Source organism: Parasteatoda tepidariorum, chromosome 3 (assembly GCF_043381705.1).
Source record: "Parasteatoda tepidariorum isolate YZ-2023 chromosome 3, CAS_Ptep_4.0, whole genome shotgun sequence".
Classification (NCBI taxonomy): Eukaryota; Metazoa; Arthropoda; class Arachnida; order Araneae; family Theridiidae; genus Parasteatoda; species Parasteatoda tepidariorum.
Window position 1 is genome coordinate 1,962,637 of NC_092206.1, and position 20,587 is coordinate 1,983,223.

At 33.3% G+C, this 20,587-nt stretch overlaps 1 protein-coding gene across 1 annotated transcript; it reads left to right on the top strand.

The window, feature by feature from the left end:
* Positions 1-5,520: 5,520 nt before the first annotated feature.
* On the top strand, positions 5,521-16,315 carry LOC107439768 (rhodopsin, GQ-coupled). Its single transcript, XM_016052465.3, has 3 exons — positions 5,521-6,210; positions 13,118-13,248; positions 15,099-16,315. The coding sequence occupies exons 1-3, from the start codon at positions 6,029-6,031 to the stop codon at positions 16,136-16,138; spliced, it is 1,353 nt and encodes a 450-aa protein (XP_015907951.2). The 5' UTR covers positions 5,521-6,028; the 3' UTR covers positions 16,139-16,315.
* The last annotated feature ends 4,272 nt before the right edge of the window (positions 16,316-20,587 follow it).

The following is a 20,587-nucleotide window of genomic DNA, read 5'->3' on the forward strand; positions in this document are numbered from 1 at the left end:
AAAAAAAAAAGAATCTGAGATGAAGAGAAAAAAAGAATAGAAGATATCACTGAGAGAGAAACTGTTCTATTGTAAGTTGGATAACAAAAACATTTCCAAAGCCTATAGAATTTCTGTTTACTTTTATAAATTCTATGTTGAATTGATATATCTTTAAAAGGAATTCTATTAACAACATACGAACCTGTCAGATGCAATAGACTCCTTTTTATTTTCTTGAATTAAATTATTTATGGAGACAGGGCAAGTTTGTGTCTTATTTTTAAGAAAGATTTTATTTGTACTTCCATTTTTGTATGATACTTTTTACGTAACTTCTCTTAAAGAAATGTTTTAAAAGTAAGTATGTTTTCTTTATCTGAGTTGGAGTTCGTATTTGACTGAATATAGTACAGATTAACATCGATTACTCAAATCGAATCTCGTTGATCCGAATAAAGAATGGAACTTTTTCTTAACGACGCGCATGTAGTTTTTTTTTCATTATTATTATAAGCTTGCAATAGTTCTTTTTATTCTTATTATAAGCTTGTAATAGTTCTTTTTATTCTTATTATAAGCTTGTAGTAGTTTTTTATTCTTATTATAAGCTTGTAATAGTAATATGCTGTCTTGAAACAATATTTCTCTTTGTATTCCATGATTATGGGAGAATCAAATTAACTATTAATTAATTGGAGTGTTGCTTTGATTTTTCTAGAGAAGTCTAAAAGGCTGTAATTTTTGTTATTTCATCCATTTTTCTCCATTATTCAATTTCTACCATTAGATCACACTCTCGCTATATCTTGTTCAAATTTTCGATCGTTAATTAAATACTTTTTATTCAAGTTCAAAAATTTTTTTGAACTTGTAGTGGATGACGCTTGATATTAATACAGTTTTTTCAAACATTAAATAATTCATTAAATTTATTTAATTAATTTCAGTTTTATATGGGGAAAAATTGTAATTATTTTCTAAAAAGTAACTGAAATAGAATTTTTCTTTGTAGGAATTGACTTTTATTACTTATTACTAGTTTAGTTTTCACGACATCATGAGTTTACCTTCGGATGTACAGATGCGCATTACGTTACATATGAGCGTATTGCGTTTAAGCGTATTGCGTTACATATGAGAGGCGTGTTGCGTTACGTATGAAAATAAAAATCATAAATGTAAATAGAATTGGGTAGAAGTTTGTAAGTAATACTCTCAATGAAATTATGAAATTAATTTGCATGAAATTAACTTGAATTAATGAAATTAAGTTCGAGCATTGATTACATCAGACGACAAGTCAGAATGCTTTGTACAAATGATTCATTAAAAAATAAAGAGTACCATTATTGAGGTACAATTGCAAAAAGGAATTTTAAAAGAAAATATCTATTTGCGAAAAAACAACTTTTTAAACTGCCACATTATTATCAAATTTTAATATTGTTTTTCTTTTTAGGATAATCATCATTATCTTAAAAAAAGCAAACAGAAAAGCTGCGTAGTCTCCATCAATTACTTTGGAAAGTGTTATTTTTATTTTATTATTGTATAATAGTCGTTGAATGGCAGATCCAATTTTTGGCGTTTACAACCATTAATGTTCAATACTGTAGCCTTGTAGTTTGAAGCCAATCCAGAAGACAAGGGAACTCCTGGCTCAGTACTCCCAGAGGTATGATTTGTTATGGGAACATGGAGGACTTGATGAAGATGTTGAACATTTAACAGTAACAGACGTTCATTGATATATGTTTTCTATAAAGAGTTCTTATAAGAGATCAGTCTTTTAACTTTATGATATATATTCTCTTCTGTTTTATTAAGCCTAATTCGAATTTGGTTTCATGATTTCTCTGTGATAAATTTTATTTCAAGAATCATATCGCGCATGCATTCTAAGTTAAAAGTTATCGACATAAATTGTTTCGTAAAAATAATTATACTGCCATTAAAATAACGTGAAATATATAAATAAAACATAAATGGAATTTATAAGGCGAAAACTAATTCATCAGAGTGTAAATGAGCGTAAGTTTAGTGTGAAATACGCCTTTTAAAATATATATGAAATCTCGATTGTTAACCTTATAATTTTATATTTTATAATCGTCGTTGAACAGCCGACCCAAATTTTTGGTTTACAACTACTAACTTTCAACTCCATAGTCTTGTCATTTTGAACCCAATCCAAAAGACAAGGGAACTACTGGATCAAGTATCGGGTGAAATTTACATTCGTGGAGGACTTTTAGATGGAACTAACAAGTATTTGCTTTCCATGGAGAACCACGAAAATCTCTCACAGTTAATATGACGACAAAGGGTCTCTAACCCATGATCCTACTACTGAGGATATTTCACGTCAGCACTGTGGTCGGTGCAAGCCGGATACGGATTATTCGTATCGATCTAGATACTCGAACCCGGTTTATTCCTTTACACAATTTATTGGGTTGTTCAGCGACAAATTAAGAGTGACCACTGTTTTAACTGGAGAGTTTCCTACCGCCTCACTTTCTTTCTTTGTTTTAGATCTGAAAAAATTAAAAATAATTTCTTCGTTTTAGTGCATTTAAAAAAAAGAAACAATTATAATTATTTTAAAAAGTATCTTATAACGATTTTTCACTAATTTTTAAATAAAAATAATCTATACAAATACATTGCTTTAAAACTGCATAGATAAACTGTCTATTCAAAGCCAAATAAAAAGTTACCGGAGAATAAATGACTGTAAGAGATTGCGTGAACAATCCATATAGATTATGATACAAGAGGGCGCTTAAGATGACTGATAGGACGTTGTATATTTTCCAATCAATGATCAATTTTATTGCTCACTTTACCATTATTTTTATTGAAAGATCTTTCGTATCTGACACTTTTAGAGTGAAGAGGTTTGTTGTTTTTTTTATTTTATTTTATCGCAGTTATTGTAATGTTTGTCACATAGGCGATTTCTGTCATAATTTTGTTGAAATGAAATGAGCCAAAAGAAAAAACCTCTCAGTGAGGAAAAGAACTATCAATCCATAAAGGAATAGAATAGATGTGTGGGAATTATGACTAACAGGGAATTATTACTCTGGCTAAAGTCGTGCAAAACATGTTATTATTAAAACACAACAGTGCGTCTTATAAATTGGTTTTATTATTATAATTTACTAGTATAATACCTGAAATAATAATTATTCTATATTTATATTACACTCTATAACAAAAAAATCGATGCACCAAGAAGGAGTTGTCCGATTGAAACGAAAATTGGTGGATAGGAAGACAATGTACAGAATAGTAAATGATTAAAATTTCAGAACAATTGAATAATTTATTGTAGAGTTACAGTAACAAGTTCAATAAGATGTTGACCAGCCTCTAGCTAGGATACAAGCTGCCACACGGCGTGGCATAGACCGAAAAAGCTCCCAGATGGTCTCTTGCGGTATTTCGTGCAAAAATTCGATCCAATTGTCGAACGAAGGTCATCAACATTCTGTGCCAGATGCAATCGCCTTCCCATCATATCCCAGACATGCTCGATGGGAGAGAGATCTGGTGATTTGGCAGGCCAAGGAAGAGTTTGAAAAGCTTGCAGACAGTTCATAGCAACACGTGCCGTATGTGGTCTGGCATTATCCTGCTAAAAAACTACCCCAGGGCGCTGCAAAAGGAACGGTAGCAAAACAGGTCTTAGGATGTCGTTGACGTACCGCTGTGCAGTAAGTGTACCTCTAATGACGACCAAAGGGGTCCGGCTGTCAAAGGAAATGGCACCCCAGACCATAATGCCTTGTTGAGGGCCGGTGTGGCGTGCAATAGTGAAGGCAGGATCCCCCCTCTCCCCTGTGCGTCTCCAAACACGTCTTCGATGATCGTCGGGACACAGTTGGAAACGGGATTCGTCGCTAAAGACTATACGTCCCCAGTCGGTATCATTCCAACCTGATAGAGCGTCGATTTTGCGCGTCTTAGTGCGTTCTTGGTGCGTCGATTTTCTTGTTATAGAGTGTATATATCGTCTAATTTATTCAATCGTCGAATTTATACTATTTATCGTCTTATTTAACCCATTGATACACTAACGTATACAGGTGGAAATTGATTTCAGTAACGTAAAAACAATAAAGCTGTATAGAGTATCACGTGATAACTAAGATTTTACATAGAATCTTACAGTGCGTCTAATAATTTGGCAATGGACTGTATAGCACAACTGAAATGCTGAGAATATTCGGTGAATTACATACCCATTGAATACGCTTCGGTAGCCGTAATATACTTCCGTACATCGTTGTAAAAGTTTCAGAGACAATTTTCAGAAATTTTTGTAGTTCCGTTGTTGGGGAGGGGGGAGGCTTCCTTTAGCCCTAAACATAGCGTTTTAGGGGCAATTCTTTAATAGTGTAAATAAGTCTGTACTTGATGTAAGGATTTTCCAGTATGGGTTATCTGGATTTAACTAAACCTTTTCTAAGTTTCTAAGCGATTCAGCTTTCGACTGAATTATTCATTCACATAAGTCTAGGATTTTTTCTGCACTAAATTCGAAAAAGGTAATTACATAGCAGTTCTTACAATGTGTACTGTAAAAAATTCCAGATCAAAGTATGGTAAAAAGCACTCTGAGAGTCGCATCCATAAAATCCATTTTTACAGTAAAAATTTATGCAGTACTTTTTACAGCAATATTTACTTACTATGATGACGTTAAAATGGATTTTACGGTAAAAACAGCAATTTCATCCTGATTTTTTCTTACTTTTTCCACTATTTTTACTGGAATTTTTTTTACGGTGTGGATACAATAGATCGATGCGAAATACAAATTCAAAAAAAGAAAAAAAAAATTTAATTTTTTTCCTTGGTACTTACATTTTGGTGCTAATTTTAACAGAGAAGAGACCTTTAATTAAAATTGTTTTCAGGAGACTTTTAAGAAAATGTTGGAAATATATTCTTATGAAGCCATTTACTACTGGTATTCCACTTTATCTGAGACGATAAACGCGTCTCTTTATTAACTGGATAATAGATTCACTCTGCCTGCTTCTACAAGACACCATTCAGAATATGAGGAACGTCAGTTGGCAAACCTTTGCAAAGTATTGGAAAAACATCTTTTTTATTTTATAACAGTTGTTGAACAGCTGACCCTAATTTTTAGATTTACGACTACTAATGTTCAACTCCGTAGACTTATAATTTTGAACCCTATCCAGAAGACAAGGAAACTCCTGGATTTGCTCCTGGATCCTTTTTGATGGAACAAACCCGCATTTGCGTTACATGGAGAGGAAAACCAAGAAAACGGTTAGCTGACGGCAGAGGGACTCTAACCCTTGATCCGTCTACCATGAAGATATTTCACGTCAGCACTGTGGTCGGGGCAAACCGGATGCGGAATTCGTATCGACCAGCCATCGCCGGGATTCGAACCCTGTTCCCCTCATTGGAAGGCTCCATCCGCTGAGCCATCACGGCTCGTAAAAAGATCTTTTGACGTATTCCTGAAAGTATGACGTAGATGACAATTTTATTGATCAGTTTTGAAATGAGAGCCAAACACCATCTATTTTAATTCACTCTCAATCAACACTTTCAGAAAGGATTAAAATAATAATTCCGAAAGAGGATTATTAAAACTTCATTTTGTTTTTTCCTATTTCGTACGAAAACCTTTGGCGAAGAGCATTCTATTCTATTTATAGAAACCTCATTTATTTAAACCAGTCTGAGAAACTAAGATTCATTTTGTTTCACGAATCCCGAGATGAGCATGCGCACAAAAACTGGGATGCTCTCTCCGGGATCTTCTTCCGAGAGGGGATCTTCTCTCTGTCTTGGTTATTATAGAAACGACAACAAACGACAACGACCACTTGTTCTCCAGGTCCACCCTCTTTCAAACCATAATTTGTTTGTTTTTTTTAAGTAGGAAAGAAATTGATCAAAACTTTTGAAAAAGAAAAGCGTATGAAAATATTTGAAAAGATTTAAAATGATTTTCAATAAAAGTGGCCACAAATGTCCAAAGTGACCACAAATGTCGATATGTGACAAATCTAGGGATTTTATAGAAAGTTACGGAAATGAAACAGTGTTTGGGCATTGGTGCCAATTTGAGAGCGTGTCCTCAACTGCCCACTACACAGTGGGCATTCTACTAGTTATTATCTGCATATTAAGTGTGGCGGGAAATCTATTAGTGGTCATTGTTTTCTCAAAGTAAGTGTCAAATCATTGAATTTTTTTTTGGAATGATGTTTTTTTTAAAAACTAAATTTTTTCCCTTATTTGTTTATTGTTTTCTCTTAATTGTTTATTTGAGACTTACTTTTTTCTCAAAGTAAGTGTCAAATACTTAAGTTTTTTTTTTTTTTTTTTTTTTTTTTTTTTTTTTTTTTTTTTTTTTTTTTTTTTTTTTNNNNATAACCGTAATGATATTATTTTTCTTATGAATCAAATTGTTTTCTCAAAGAAAGTGTCAAATCATTACGGTTATTTTTTGAATGATATTATTTTGATAAAATCAAATTGTTTTCCCTTATTTGTTTATTGTTTTCTCTTAATTGTTTATTTGACATGACACTTACTTTTTTTTTCTCAAAGTAAGTGTCAAATACTTACGTTTCTTTTGGTGTGATATTATCTTTTTGGGATCGAATTGTATTCTCAAAGTTAGTGTCAAATAAATTTTTTTTTCTGGAATGATATTATTTTTTTAAAAAACGAATTGTTTTCTCAAAGTAAGTCTCAAATCATTGCGTTTTTTTTTTTTGGAATGATATAGTTTTTTAAAAAATCAAATTGTTTTCTCAAAGTAAGTGTCAAATCATTGCGTTTATTTTTTGAATGATATTTTTTTTAAAAATCAAATTGTTTACTCTTATTTGTTTAGTGTTTTCTCTTAATTTCTTATTTGACACTTACTTTGTTTTCTCAAAGTTAGTGTCAAATTTTTGTTTTTTTTTTGGAATTTTTTTAAAAATCGAATTGTTTTCTCAAAGTAAGCGTCAAATCATTGCGTTTTTCTTTGGGAATGATATTATTATTTTTTAAAATAAATTGTTTTCTCAAAGTAAGCGTCAAATCATTGCGTCTTTTTCTGAATGATTATATTTTTCTAAATCAAATTGTATTCTCAAACTAAGTGTCAAATCAGTGCGTTTTTTAGAATGATATTATCTTTTTTAAAAATCAAATTGTTTTCTCAAAATAAGCGTTAAATCACTGTGTTTCTTTTTAAATGATATTATTTTTTAAAATCAAAAATCAAGTTATTGACTGTAAAATGATAAAATGAACGACATTTATTTCTTGTATTCAAATAATATTTGTTTGTCTTACTTTAGCAATTTGTGACCCATAAGTGCCTTGTTTTAACCGTCCCAAATACTCTTCTTTATAATAACGTTAATAACGTTCGCTTAGTTCATTTTTGATTCCTGCACTTATCGTTCTGCAAAAAAAAATTTATTCATCCGCAAATTTTCTTATTATTAAAATTCAGTATTCAGTAGATTCAGTATCATTATAAAATTCAGTAATTCTATTATTGAAATTCTATTATTCATTAAGTTAAAATAAATTATATTATTCAGTGATTCTATTGAACATATTCCATTTTTTCGTAACTCTATTATTCAGTAAGTTTTTCTGATATTAAATTTCAGTATTCATGATTAAAATTCAATAAATTCAGTATTATTTGAAAGTTCAATAATTGTATTATTAAAATTCTATTATTCAGTGAGTTAAAAAAAATCTATCATTCAGTAATTATATTTTTTAAAAAATTCTATTATTTAACAATTTTTTCATTATTAAAATTCAGTATTCAGTAAAATCAGCATCATTATAAAATTCAGTAATTCTGTTACTGAAATTCTATAATTGAAGTTCTATAATTCAGTAAGTTAAAAAAACTATATTATTCATTTATTCTACTAAACAAATTCGCCAACCGACCTGTGTAGGGGTTAGGGAACTACCCTTGCATCAGAAAGGTTTTCTATTACTAAATTTCAGTATTAAAATTCAGTATTAAAATGCAATAGGTTTTGAGAAGGAAATTTTCATATTGAAAAAATCAATTAGTTAACGTTGTTATGCAATACCGTAAAAAATAATATATGTATGCAAATAGGAAGTATATAAAAAATCTCCTGAATAAAACTCATAACACGTGTGTTTAAATATAAAAGTATTGTCTCTAAATTCGTGCAAAACATGCAATTATTAAAACACTACAATGCGTCTAATAATTTGGTCTAATTATTATAATATACTAATATAATACCCTGCTATAATAAATATTGTATATTTACATAATATATCGTCTAACTTACATCATATATCGTGTAATTTAACCAATTGATACACGAACGTAAACAAGTACAAACCGGTTTCAATCGCGTAAAAACAATAATGCTGTATAGAATTAACTGATAATTAAGATTTTATATAGAATCTTATAGTACACCTAGAAAATTTATCCACTGACTGTATTTTCACCAAATGTTTTGTTAGAAGTATGTGAAAGTATGAACACTTTTCTGAGATTTCGTACTTCTGCTGATCAGAATAAAATGACGTAATCTTAAAAACTGTAATACGTGGAAGCCCGTTTCCTTGGAGACGGAGGAAAGAAATTCAATGACGAGCCATTTATATATATATATGCCCTTTTGGTCTTTCAAAACACAATTCACATAGATTCTGCATGCCTTAAGACTTCTTTTAACGGGAACAGTAACAATGACGTAAAAAATGTTTAGATGTTCGACGCATCAGAAAAAGAAGGAAAAAAATGTCTTATTTTAGAGCACTATACTTTTAAAAAAAGATTAGCAATATGTTTGGGTGTGGGTCAAATTTGAAAAATTATATTAAAATTTTTTTTTGCGGCCATGACATTTTACTCATTGGCAAAACTGTTGCTCTCTAATTTTTTTTTGGAAGAACAACTTTTTTGCGTTTTCATCTTGCAGTTAATCTTGAACTGCTCGGTACAGAATTTCGCAGACATATTTGAATGCAGCCCAGACACATTCTGTATAAATTTTTTGATGACGGAATAGACATTGAACAGCCAATCGAGATCAATATTAACATTTTCGGAATAGTACAATGGTGTTTGATGGAGATAATAAGCTGCATCATTCACCCGTTTCAGATTCACAAGTTCATACATAAAACATAATTTGAAGGCTAGGCTTTTTTCTTAAATTTTACACGAATAGTGAATGTTGTTGTTGTTGTTCCTTTACGTCACACTAGGCTGCACAATGGGCTATTGGCGACTGCCCGGGAAACATCCCTGAAGATGATCCGAAATCATGCAATCACAATTTTGATCCTCTGCAGAGAGGATGGCTCCCCCGCTTCGGTAGGTCGANAGGTAGCCCGACGACCTGCACGCGAAGTCGAGCACTTTACGTAAAACAGTTTAACGAGGACCAATACCACACATCCTCGGTCCCTACGCAGGCTGATCCAAGTGGTCACCCACCCTCACACTGACCGAAGCCAGTGATGCTTGACTTCGGTGATCTGCTGGGAACCGTGTCTTAACGAGATCAGTCCACGGCGAGACGAATAGTGAATGAATCATTTATATTGCGTGGAAGACAGTCTACGGTCTTGTGCAAGTCATTGGGTACGTTAACAATGGATCCTTTTATACGTAACTGATGATCAACACCCAGTTCTCTTATTTGCATGAAAGGGGTAAGGAGAGTCACCATTCGCTCTTCGGTAGAGTTCAATTCTCTCAACCACTTTGGTACTTTTGTGAGGGACGGGCTTCATGCTTGCGTTTGCGAACGGAATCTTTTCGTATTTCCGTTTGTGTGTAACGTTTAAGGTATTCCACAGTCTACGTTCTTTGGCTTTGTCAGCCTCGGTAAGTTTAGGCCTTGGCATCGTTTTTTACTTGCTTCAACTCTAACTTTTGGAACCGTGTCCAGCTGTTTAGACCCTCTTTATGCGTCATATTCACCTGAATTAGTAATGAAAATGATCCAGTTTGAACTGTCAGTTAGAATTTTAGATTCTTAATTAAAACAATAAAAACAAAAATATCGTTCAAATGTAGAAATTCTCTTTTTATTAACAACTCAAGAAGTATTTATGGGATTTCTCTGGTCCCGTATCTCAAAAATAAGACTCACCAACTTAATGCATAAAAAAAAGCGAAAGAAAAAAAGAATTCTAAAAAAAATTATCTATCAAGCAGCAGCGGTCGCCATAGCAACGCATGTATTAATTATTGTAGTTTAAAAGTGAGGAGGCCATGAAATCCAAATCAAGACAGATTTTGCTAATTCGTAAAATTAAGTTTTAAACTTTGTAAAAATTACTCGGAAAAATCGCTTGATTATGCTAAATTTTGACTGTCAATCGAGATCAAGAATATGATTTTTCTCTCCATAGTTTGTTTTTTAATTAAGTATAATTGATCTTTCCTTAGTTGAGTTGAACCATTAGAAACGAGAAAAGATGAAATTATACTTAATTGCAGAAACTGTTAAACTTGTGAACCATTCAGGTATGCAGCGAAAATTCAACAACAGAGTCGAAATTTTACAAGCTGAAAGGGCCATTTTTTAAGAATTTAACCTAATTTTTTGCAGAACTCCTAATTAACTTGAATGTTACAGCAATTTTTAATGCTTTTTGTGATTTCTTTTCGTATTATTTTGCATCTAGATACATTTCATTTTGTTTCGTAAAAAACTTTGAAACTCGACATAACGAATCTATCTATAAAAATGTACCAAGAGTACATTGGATTGAAAAAATATTTAACATTCGATTATTAGCTCGAGAATCAGCCTTTTCTAATCATAAAGTAAAACTAAACCGTAATCACTAATCTACTGCCCTGCGAATTGCAACAACAGAGTTGAACTTTCAGAGAGTGTGCTGAAAGGGTAATTTTAATTTGTTAACTTAAAACAATAATTTTTTTTTCTTCGGAAATTTATTGTAATTTTAAGTGCTTTTTTGCGAACCTTTCTCTTTTTATTTTTAAATAGGACTATTTATCCATTGCTACCGATAAATGTATCTCTCTCGAGATCTTCATTTTTATAAGCTCACTATAGCGACTTGAATTAAAATGGAATTAGTCTCGCAGTGGACTGATCGTTAAGACACGGTTCCCAGCAGATCACCGAAGTCAAGCATCGCTGTCAGTGTGCGGGTGGGGGACCACTTGGATCAGTCTACGTAGGGACCGAGAGTGTGCAGTATTGATAATCGTTAAACTGTTCTACCGTAAATGGCTCGACTTTGCGTGCAGGTCGTCGGGATACCGAAGCGGGGGTGCCATCCCCTCTGCAGAGGATCGAAATTGCGATGACATGTCTTCGGATCATCCTCCGGGATCTTTCCCGGACCGTCGCCAATAGCCCATTGTGCTGCTCTAATGCGACTTTAATGAACTACAACATCACCAATCGGAATAAAAAATGAACACTGTTATATTAGTATTTAAAAATTACTTTTTCTTAAATAATTAAATTAGTTATCAAAAAAATTATTCAAAAATATCATTGCTATTATTTTGAGAGCGGTGTGACGTCACATATATTTGCCTTAACCTTAGAAGCATCTACCCAGACATCCAACCAATCACCCACTGCCGCAATAACATCCATTTATACTATAATTTATGTGCATCCGCAGAAATAACAAGCACCCATCAACAATTCCAGGAAACCGATGTCGCAATAAAAATAATTCTTCCTGACTCTCGGCCAAGATAAACGAGGGAATTCATGATCTCCTTTTATTAAAGCAGCATCTTGGTAGTTTCATTATTTAATTAAAAATATGAAAAATAGCAAATGTATTTCACTATTATTTCTTTGCTAGTAAAATTAATTGGGATTTCCCTGAATCTTTATTAAACAAAAGATTGTGAATGTAAAATCTCTGAGTCGTGATGGCTCAGCAGATAGAGCGTTCGCCTTCCAATCAGGTGAATAGGGTTCTAATTCCAGAGATGGCTGGTCGATGCGAACTCCACACCCGACTTGCACCGACCACAGTGCTGACGTAAAAATATCCTCAGAGGTAGACGGATCACGGGTTCTCCTTGTCGTCTGGCTAATTGTGGGAGGTTTTCGTGGTTTTCCTCTCCATGTAACGCAAATGCGGGTTAGCTCCATCAAAAAGTCCTCCCCGTATTCACCCGATACTTGATCTTGTAGTTCCCTTGTCTTGTGGATTGGGTTCAAAACTACAAGTCTACGGAATTGAACGGCAGCAAAACCCAAAAAATTGTTGTTGTTGTTGTTAATTTACGTCGCAATAAAGCTGCACAATGGGCTATTAGCGACGGTCTGGGAAACATCCCGGAGGATGATCCGAAGACGACATACGATCACAATTTTGATCCTCTGCGGAGGGGATGGCACCCCCGCTTGGATAGCCCAACGACCTCGACGCGAAGTTGAGCACTTTACGGTAGCACAGTTTAACGAGGACCCATACCGCACACCCTCGGTCCCTATGCAGACTGATCCAAGTGGTCACCCACCCGCACACTGACCGCAACCAGTGATGCTTGACTTCGGTGATCTGCTGGGAACGATCAGACCACTGCGGGAGACAAAAAATTGAGTCGGCTGTTCAACGACGGTAATAAAATACTGAAATGTATATCCCTCTTATAGCTCTAGGATCGTTTGTTTTCTGAAATTTGAACAATGGGAATTACGTCCTGAAATGATAAAATCTCTCTAAATTTCAATTAAGACCATTAACATTTCTAGACAAGGTGGATTTTAGTTGAGCATGCAAAACTTTGCAAAAGAAACCTTATAATTACCTGGATTTAAGAATATTTCCACCTTGAGACAAGATTTATAAAAGCTTGAAAACCTTAAGTCAACCGTGTTTTAAGGATTTTACATGGAAGGTTGTTTTCCAAGGTTTTAGATTAGGGTAATGTACGTAGAATAGAGCAGATTGTCACAGATTTCGTCTTAAGGTCAGAAGGTTTACACGTAAACCGCTTAGCAAACATTTTTAGTTTTACATTAAGAGATTTCTGCTGAGTGAAAACAAACCTATCTGGGAATTTTTATATCTCGAAATAAATAAATGGTATTGTATATTGTAGGTATCGACGACTGCGTAGTCCAGCCAATACCCTGATCGTGAATTTAGCTGTGAGTGACATGTTGAATGGTTTTCTGCATCCAATGGCTGCTTATTCTGCTTTCAAGGAGACATGGATCTTTGGTAAAGCAGGTCAGTTCACTTTTTCTCCCTACTCATAGATATTTGGATTCCAACTTCCTTAAGTAAGTTCAGTCAAAATTCTTGATGGTCCCATCAAAAATTTTTGATGGTTTATGTTGGTTTCAGTGAGATGGATGATGGTCCAACTTCATTGGATGGTCATCATTACCATTAAGAGATGGTAATGAAAAATTCTAGTATTTCGAGATGGCACTTTATGATACCATCAAGAGAAGTTTGACTCTAACGGATCAACAATCCATGATGATCCGTGATGGTTCATGTTGGTTCCCACTATACATTTACATGATTTTCAACAAGAATTCTTGTTAGTTCTTAGGAATATGCCATCAAAACAATTTAGTTCCTTACGTTGGTCCATCAAATATCAGTCCGAATTTCTACATTGCGATGATGGTTGTTCGATCATTACAACAATTGATTTCTAAGATACTAAGACGGAAATTCGTGATGATGCATTTTTTTATGGTTAAATAAAAATTATTGTTAATGTAGCAGTAAGGTTATAGAATATACCACCAAAATAATTTGGCTGTTTTTATGTTGACCCAGTATAAGTTAGTCCGAATTCCTATGGTGATGAAAGTTCATTGTTGTTCAAACATATGATTTCTAAGAAACTTTGATTAAAATTTCTGACGGTTTGTTCATATTGAACCATCAAAACAAATTGTTATTCTTATGTGGGACAGTCATAAATAAGTCTGAATTCCTCTAATGGTTATTTAAGTTGGTTATCATCAATATTCTGCAGGTTCATCAATTGAAAACCATCAAAAATTTTGACTTGGGTAGGTATATTATTTTACATCGCACTAGACGTGTACAATGGGTTATGGGTGACAATCGGGGAAACATCCCTGAGGGTGATCGGAAGACATATCATAGCTATTTTGATCCTCTGCAGAGGGGATGGCTCCCCTTTTTTGTTAGACTGAAAGCATGCGCGCGAATTTCGAGAATTTATGGTAGAACAATTTAGCGGGGATCGATGCCGCACACCCTCGGTTCCTACGCAGGCTGATCAAATTGTACACCCACCTGCTTTACTGACCGCAGCCTGTGTTGCTTGACTTCGGTGTTCTACTGGGAACCGTGTCTTTACGATCACTGCGGGACAAAAACAAAGTTCGAGTAAAGAAGTGAAGCAATGACACTACTTATATGGTTCTTTAATAGCTGCTGCTGTTTATACAGTCCGCGGCCACAGTATGAGACGCACTCTATAAGATTCTATGTAAAATCTTTATTATCAAGTGATACTATACACAGCATTATTGTTTTGACGTGGCTGAAAGCGGTTTGTACTTGTTTATGTTCGTGTATCAATTAGTTAACATTGTAATTCAAACGTCAAAAAAATAATATATGTATGCAAATAGGAAGTATATAAAAAAATCTCTTAAATAAAAACCCATTACATGTGTGTTTGAATATAAAAGTATTTCATATAAACGCGTGCAAAACATGTCATTATTAAAAAACTACAATGCGTCTAATAATTGGGTCTAATTGTTATAATTTACTAGCATAATTCCTGATATAATAAATATTATATTTCATATAACATATCGTCTAATTTATCTAATCGTCTAACATCCATCATATATCGTGTAATTTAACCCATTGATACACTAACGTAAACAAGTGCAAACCGGTTTCATCCGAGTGAAAACAATACAGCTGTATGGTATTACCTGATAATTAAGATTTTACATAGAATCTTATAGTGGGTCTAGTAATTTGTCTAGGGGCTGTATATTGTTATTAAATGGCTGTTGTTGTTTCAGTCAATGCAAATCCATTACCAGGCTCATATATATGTATATATATTTCAGGTTGTGAAATGTATGCAGCGTGCTGCGGCCTATTCGGCTTGGTGTCTATCATCAGTTTAACGACGATCGCTATCGAGAGATGCACCGTGATATCTATCAAACCTTTGTACGGCGGGAACCTCTTTAGCAACAACAAGGCCAAGATGTCCATTCTCTTGATTTGGATTTACTGCCTCCTTCTGATGTTGCCTCCTCTGTTGGGGTGGGGAGCCTTCGTACCTGAAGGCTTCCTCACCAGCTGTTCTTTCGATTATTTGTCGAGGGGTGCATCGAACAGATCCTATTTCTTCTACCTGTTTACCCTCGGTTTCTTTCTTCCGGTCACCGTCATCGGCATCTGCTACTCTTTCATCATGAGGACCATTCTCGAGAACGAGAAGGAGATGAAGCGGAACAAAGTGAAGAAGAAGAGGTACGACTACAAAGCGGCCGAGATGATCATGATCGCCATCGCGATGTTCATGCTCTCCTGGACACCCTACTCCCTCGTGGCTTGCATAGGACAGTTCGGAAACGAGAAACTCCTCACCCCCTGGGTGTCAGTCTTGCCGAGTCTGTTCGCCAAGATGTCCACCATCTACAACCCCGCCATCTATGGACTCTCACACCGACATTTCAGAGCGACTTTAAAACGAATCTTTAAGAAGAGTCCTCAAAGTTCTGCGGGAGGACAAACGTACTTGAGCAGAAACTCTTCCGTACCGCAGACGCGTAACGCGTGCCCCTGTCTACCCAATTACGCGGCGGGTGCCTGCAGTAGTTTTGCATTGGAACTTCCGATCTGCGATCCTGAGAACAGTCGGGTCGTTTATGTGAAGAAGACAACAGAGGATGCAAAATGCCGTGCGGACAGTCCTCGGAACCCCGTGGACCATTCAAGGAACGCGTTCGTAAAAAGCTTATTGTTTCGTAGTGAGAACTCATTACACCAAAAATACCAAATACTTTTGAAGAACGATCATATTATGAGAGTGCCCACGCTCATATATTTTCATAGTAATCATACATTTAAAACACTCTCAATGTCTCAATTGCGATAAGCTTCAGTAAAAATGGAATTTACTCTTTTTTTAAAAAAAATTTCTTCTCTTCGTATTTTCTTCCTTTAAAAATCTCTTCTTTTCCTTCATTTAAAAAAAAAAAAAGTTTTCTCATATAAAAATTTGGATTTAACCAAAGTTTCTTTGTAATTTCAATAAATTTTAACTGAATTTTAACAAGTTTAATTTAATTAGCCCTTGACATTTTGATTCCCTCTAAATATATTTAGATGTATCTTAATGTATATCTAAATATATTTAGTATACATTTGTATACTAAACTATATATGCGTATTAACACTAAAAGTTAGTGTAAAACACTAAATATGTGTATTAATATAACATCTTATTTATATTAATACACATATTTAGATATATATTAATGTACATTAATAGAAATATTAATGATGACGCATCTTTTCAAGTAAGTGACACACAAACAAATGACTTACTAGACCAAATGACAAAAAATTAACCTAACCTTTTTCTTCCTTTTAAAAAAAATAGAGAGTGCTTACACTTGAGCTAATTCAAGCAAAAATCGGATACAGTTAAGCCTTTAAACTGACTTTTTTCCAAAACAAAATAGTGTGGCCTTTTAACTAAAATTTTAAAGCATGTCTATTTTGTCAGCTTTTGCTAAGGTTACACTGGCAAAGTATTCATTTTCTGTTCTCTCTCGGCTACAGCGGTTTATTTTATTTTGTACTTTAATTTTCCATCATCAGAAAACAAAAAAAAAAATTTCCAGGTAACTTTGTTTCCTCTCATTCACGCCTGATTAATCTTGAGAATGGTTGCCTTAAATTTAAGCGCACAAATCATTTGCTTTAAAAAATGAAGTTAGTATTAAAATTAACATGTTTCAAGTGCTTAAAAATTAGCCCCTATTCTTTAAACAATTAAAAAAATGTTATGGTTTTCCAGTGATCGGCCGACATAGTCTCGATGCTCATCGAAAAGTCCTCCACAAAGGAAAATTTCTCTCAATATTTCTTCTGGTTTGGGTACAAAATTACAAGGCTACGGAGTTAGTGCCAGGAGAGTCTGGTTGGTGGGGTACTGAACCTATTTCCAAGAGATCGTGATTTCGATCTCCGCCGGCCGGTGTATGGTGAAGGGTGACTGATGCACGTTAAATCTGTCGAGTCACAAAGTCCCCCATGTCCCCATAACAAATCAATACATCTGGGGTACTGATCCAGGACTTCTCTTGTCTTCTGTGTTGGGTTCAAAATGTCAAGGATGCGGAGTTGAACATAAGCAGTCGTAAACCCAAAATTGGGTTAGCTGTTCAACGACGGATATAAAAATATTAAAAAAAGGCTACGGAGTTGAACATTAGTAGTCGTAAACCCATACGATTGTGATGCAATACGTTAAAAATAAATACCAATAAGAGGTGCATAAAGAATCTCCTGAATAAAAACCCATCACACGTATGTTTAAATATAAAAGTACTGCCTATAAACTCGTGCAAAACATGCAATTATTAAAAAAAACTGCAGAGCGTCCAATAATTGGATCTAATTATTATAATATACTAATATAATGCTTGATATAATAAATATTCTATATTTATATAATATATCGTCTAATTTATTCAATCGTCGAATTTTTATTATCTATCGTCTAATTTAACCCATTGATGCACGAACGTGAACAAGTTAAACCGTTTTCAGTCACATAAAAACAATAATGCTGTATAATAATCACGTGATAATTAAGATTTTACATGGAATCTTGTAGTGCGTAATTTGGCCAGAGAAAGCAATTTTAAAAACCTTAATGCTTGTTATGAGATAATATTAAAGTGCTCCACTTTTAGAGAATGATCATACAATGTATAAATTTTATATAGTCTTGAGAATTTTCGAGGTTCCATTCGAAAAGACGTTTCTCAATCTTAAAAATAAAATAAATGACGTCGCTTGTGATGTCATAAAATTGACCATAAAATTTGTTACGAGATTCTCGTTTCAACGTTCATAAAAACACAGCTGGTTTATTTAGATGGGATTCTCTGAGCATGTTGGAAACATTTAGATTACCACATTATTAACTCTAAAACAACTCGTTTGACTTATATGAGTAGTATAAACTATTACTTTTTAACCGGTGGATATAAATGATGGAATTAATTTTTACAGCTTTAAGAATATAATAATACAATTTCCTAATGTCTTTTTAGAAGTCCGTTTTGTTTTTAGGTTTAGATATTTCTTGGTCAAAGCTTTCGCCAACTGATGGGTCAAGTGGGGTAAGGAAGGAAATCAAAACTCGCCCAAAGTGAAAATTAAATCAAAAATGAATGTGTATATTCCGTTTCAAGAACCTTATAATAGTTGTTAAAGGAGAATATGCAGTAAATACACGGCCGGATTATCCTATAGGCACACTAGGCACGTGCCTAGGGCCTACGAAATTCAGGGGCCTACGAAAAACTTGGGAGAAAAAAATTTATTGACCAAAATAATTTAGNTAATCCGGCCCTGAGTAAATATTTAAATTATTGTAGACAAAACTAATTTTTTGAAAACAGCTTAATATTACACTGGCAATAATTGATTCTAAGTGATCTCAGCCTTCAAAGAAAAAATAAGTCCATGGTCAACTTTTGATTTTCTTTCTTTATTAAATATTAATATCTGAATATACTTGGTAATTATTACCCCATTTTATGACACCAAAATGGAATGTCAAAAGTGATAATGAATGCGCTATTGTGACGCGGAAAATGCTTACGGCATCATTAATTTTCACTTATGACATCCTTTTCTGGTATAATAAAATGGAGTAATAATGACCTAATATCTATACCTACTTCACAGAGATATCATAAAATTAAATTCTACTGACAATTTGCTTTTAATCGACATTCAAAAAATGCACTTCTTAAATAACAAATAATATTGATTAATATTAATAACTGAATGTTTTAAACATAAAATATGAATAGGAGAAAAGGCTTTTCCTCCACTATCATAAAAGGGAATGACATTTTAACTTGTAGCTAATTGTTCTTTTTTCTAAAAAAAAAAAGCTTTGATCTACGGAGAAAGAACACAATATGGCTTTAGAAGAATATTGCACAGCTATATATATTATACATTCAGGATTCAAACAGAGATCAGAAGAAGAAACCCAAGGAGTCCAAAATTTAAAAACTTTGTGTAAAAGATAACTAGACAGTTTTTTTTTAAAAAAAAAATTAAAAAGAAGTTATTATAAAGAACTTGCAAAAATGTACAGTGTGCGTAAAATATTTTTTTTCTAGCCCTTTTGATATAGATTTTGACTTTGTTAAACTTCATCAAGAAAAGTATTTAGAGTTATCACTTTCACACATAAATAAATTTTCCAGTTTCAAATATTTTAATAAATCTTGTTAAAGTACAGATGTTAAAGATTAACATAAAAACCTACCAATTTTATTTTTTTTAAATTTGAATACATAAGAAAATCTAAGGCATTTTATAAAAAAAAAAAAAAAATCGCAGTAAATCATTAAGTTTGCTTGTAACACGTAAAATTAAAATTATTTGCTGTTATTTTTTTCTTCTAACTCTTGTAANTGAATACATAAGAAAATCTAAGGCATTTTATAAAAATAAAAAAAAATCGCAGTAAATCATTAAGTTTGCTTGTAACACGTAAAATTAAAATTATTTGCTGTAATTTTTTTCTTCTAACTCTTGTAATTCAATTTTTTTTTCTTTTAAAGTTCTTCTTAAACTATTAGATTTTGACAGCTAAGTCATAACATTTCGTTTCCCTGCTTGGACAGCAAATTCATCAGCGGACTTAATAAGTTCATCTACGCAACGCAATAATCTAAGGCGTTTCTAAGGACTAATTTGGAAATCTAAGTAGTTCCAATTACTCCTTGGAGACTTTTATCAGTTCCAAAGAGTATAAGAAGTCTGTACGAACCCTGATATATATATATATATATATATATATATATTTATTTAACTATTTTTATCCTATTATCATTTTTTAAATTTCTCGGTTACAGCGCCATCTGTGAAACAAAATGCATAAATCTAAAATTCGAATAGTTTTGGAAAATCCAATAAGAATCTGCAATAAAAATAGGACTTCATATTTAAGATTCTAAAGTCAACCCTCGTCCCACCCTCAGAAGGTGGGGTTGAAAATTAGAGTTTTGTATCATTAGATAACTTTTAAAAAATATTGAATGTTTCTAATCCCACTTCCTTGATTCGATATTTCATCGCGATATCGATCGCATTTCCAATTTTTTACACCTTGCATGCATATATATACGACAGACTTCAAGTCTGAAGTCAAATTCTTGCCACATTCGCTGACAAATCACGGTAACGAATGCGGTTGCGATCCTTTGTTGTACATAATATAATTCTGTTCAATAACGTGACATTGGCGCACGAACACATAATATTTGATGTAATACCATAAAAATTC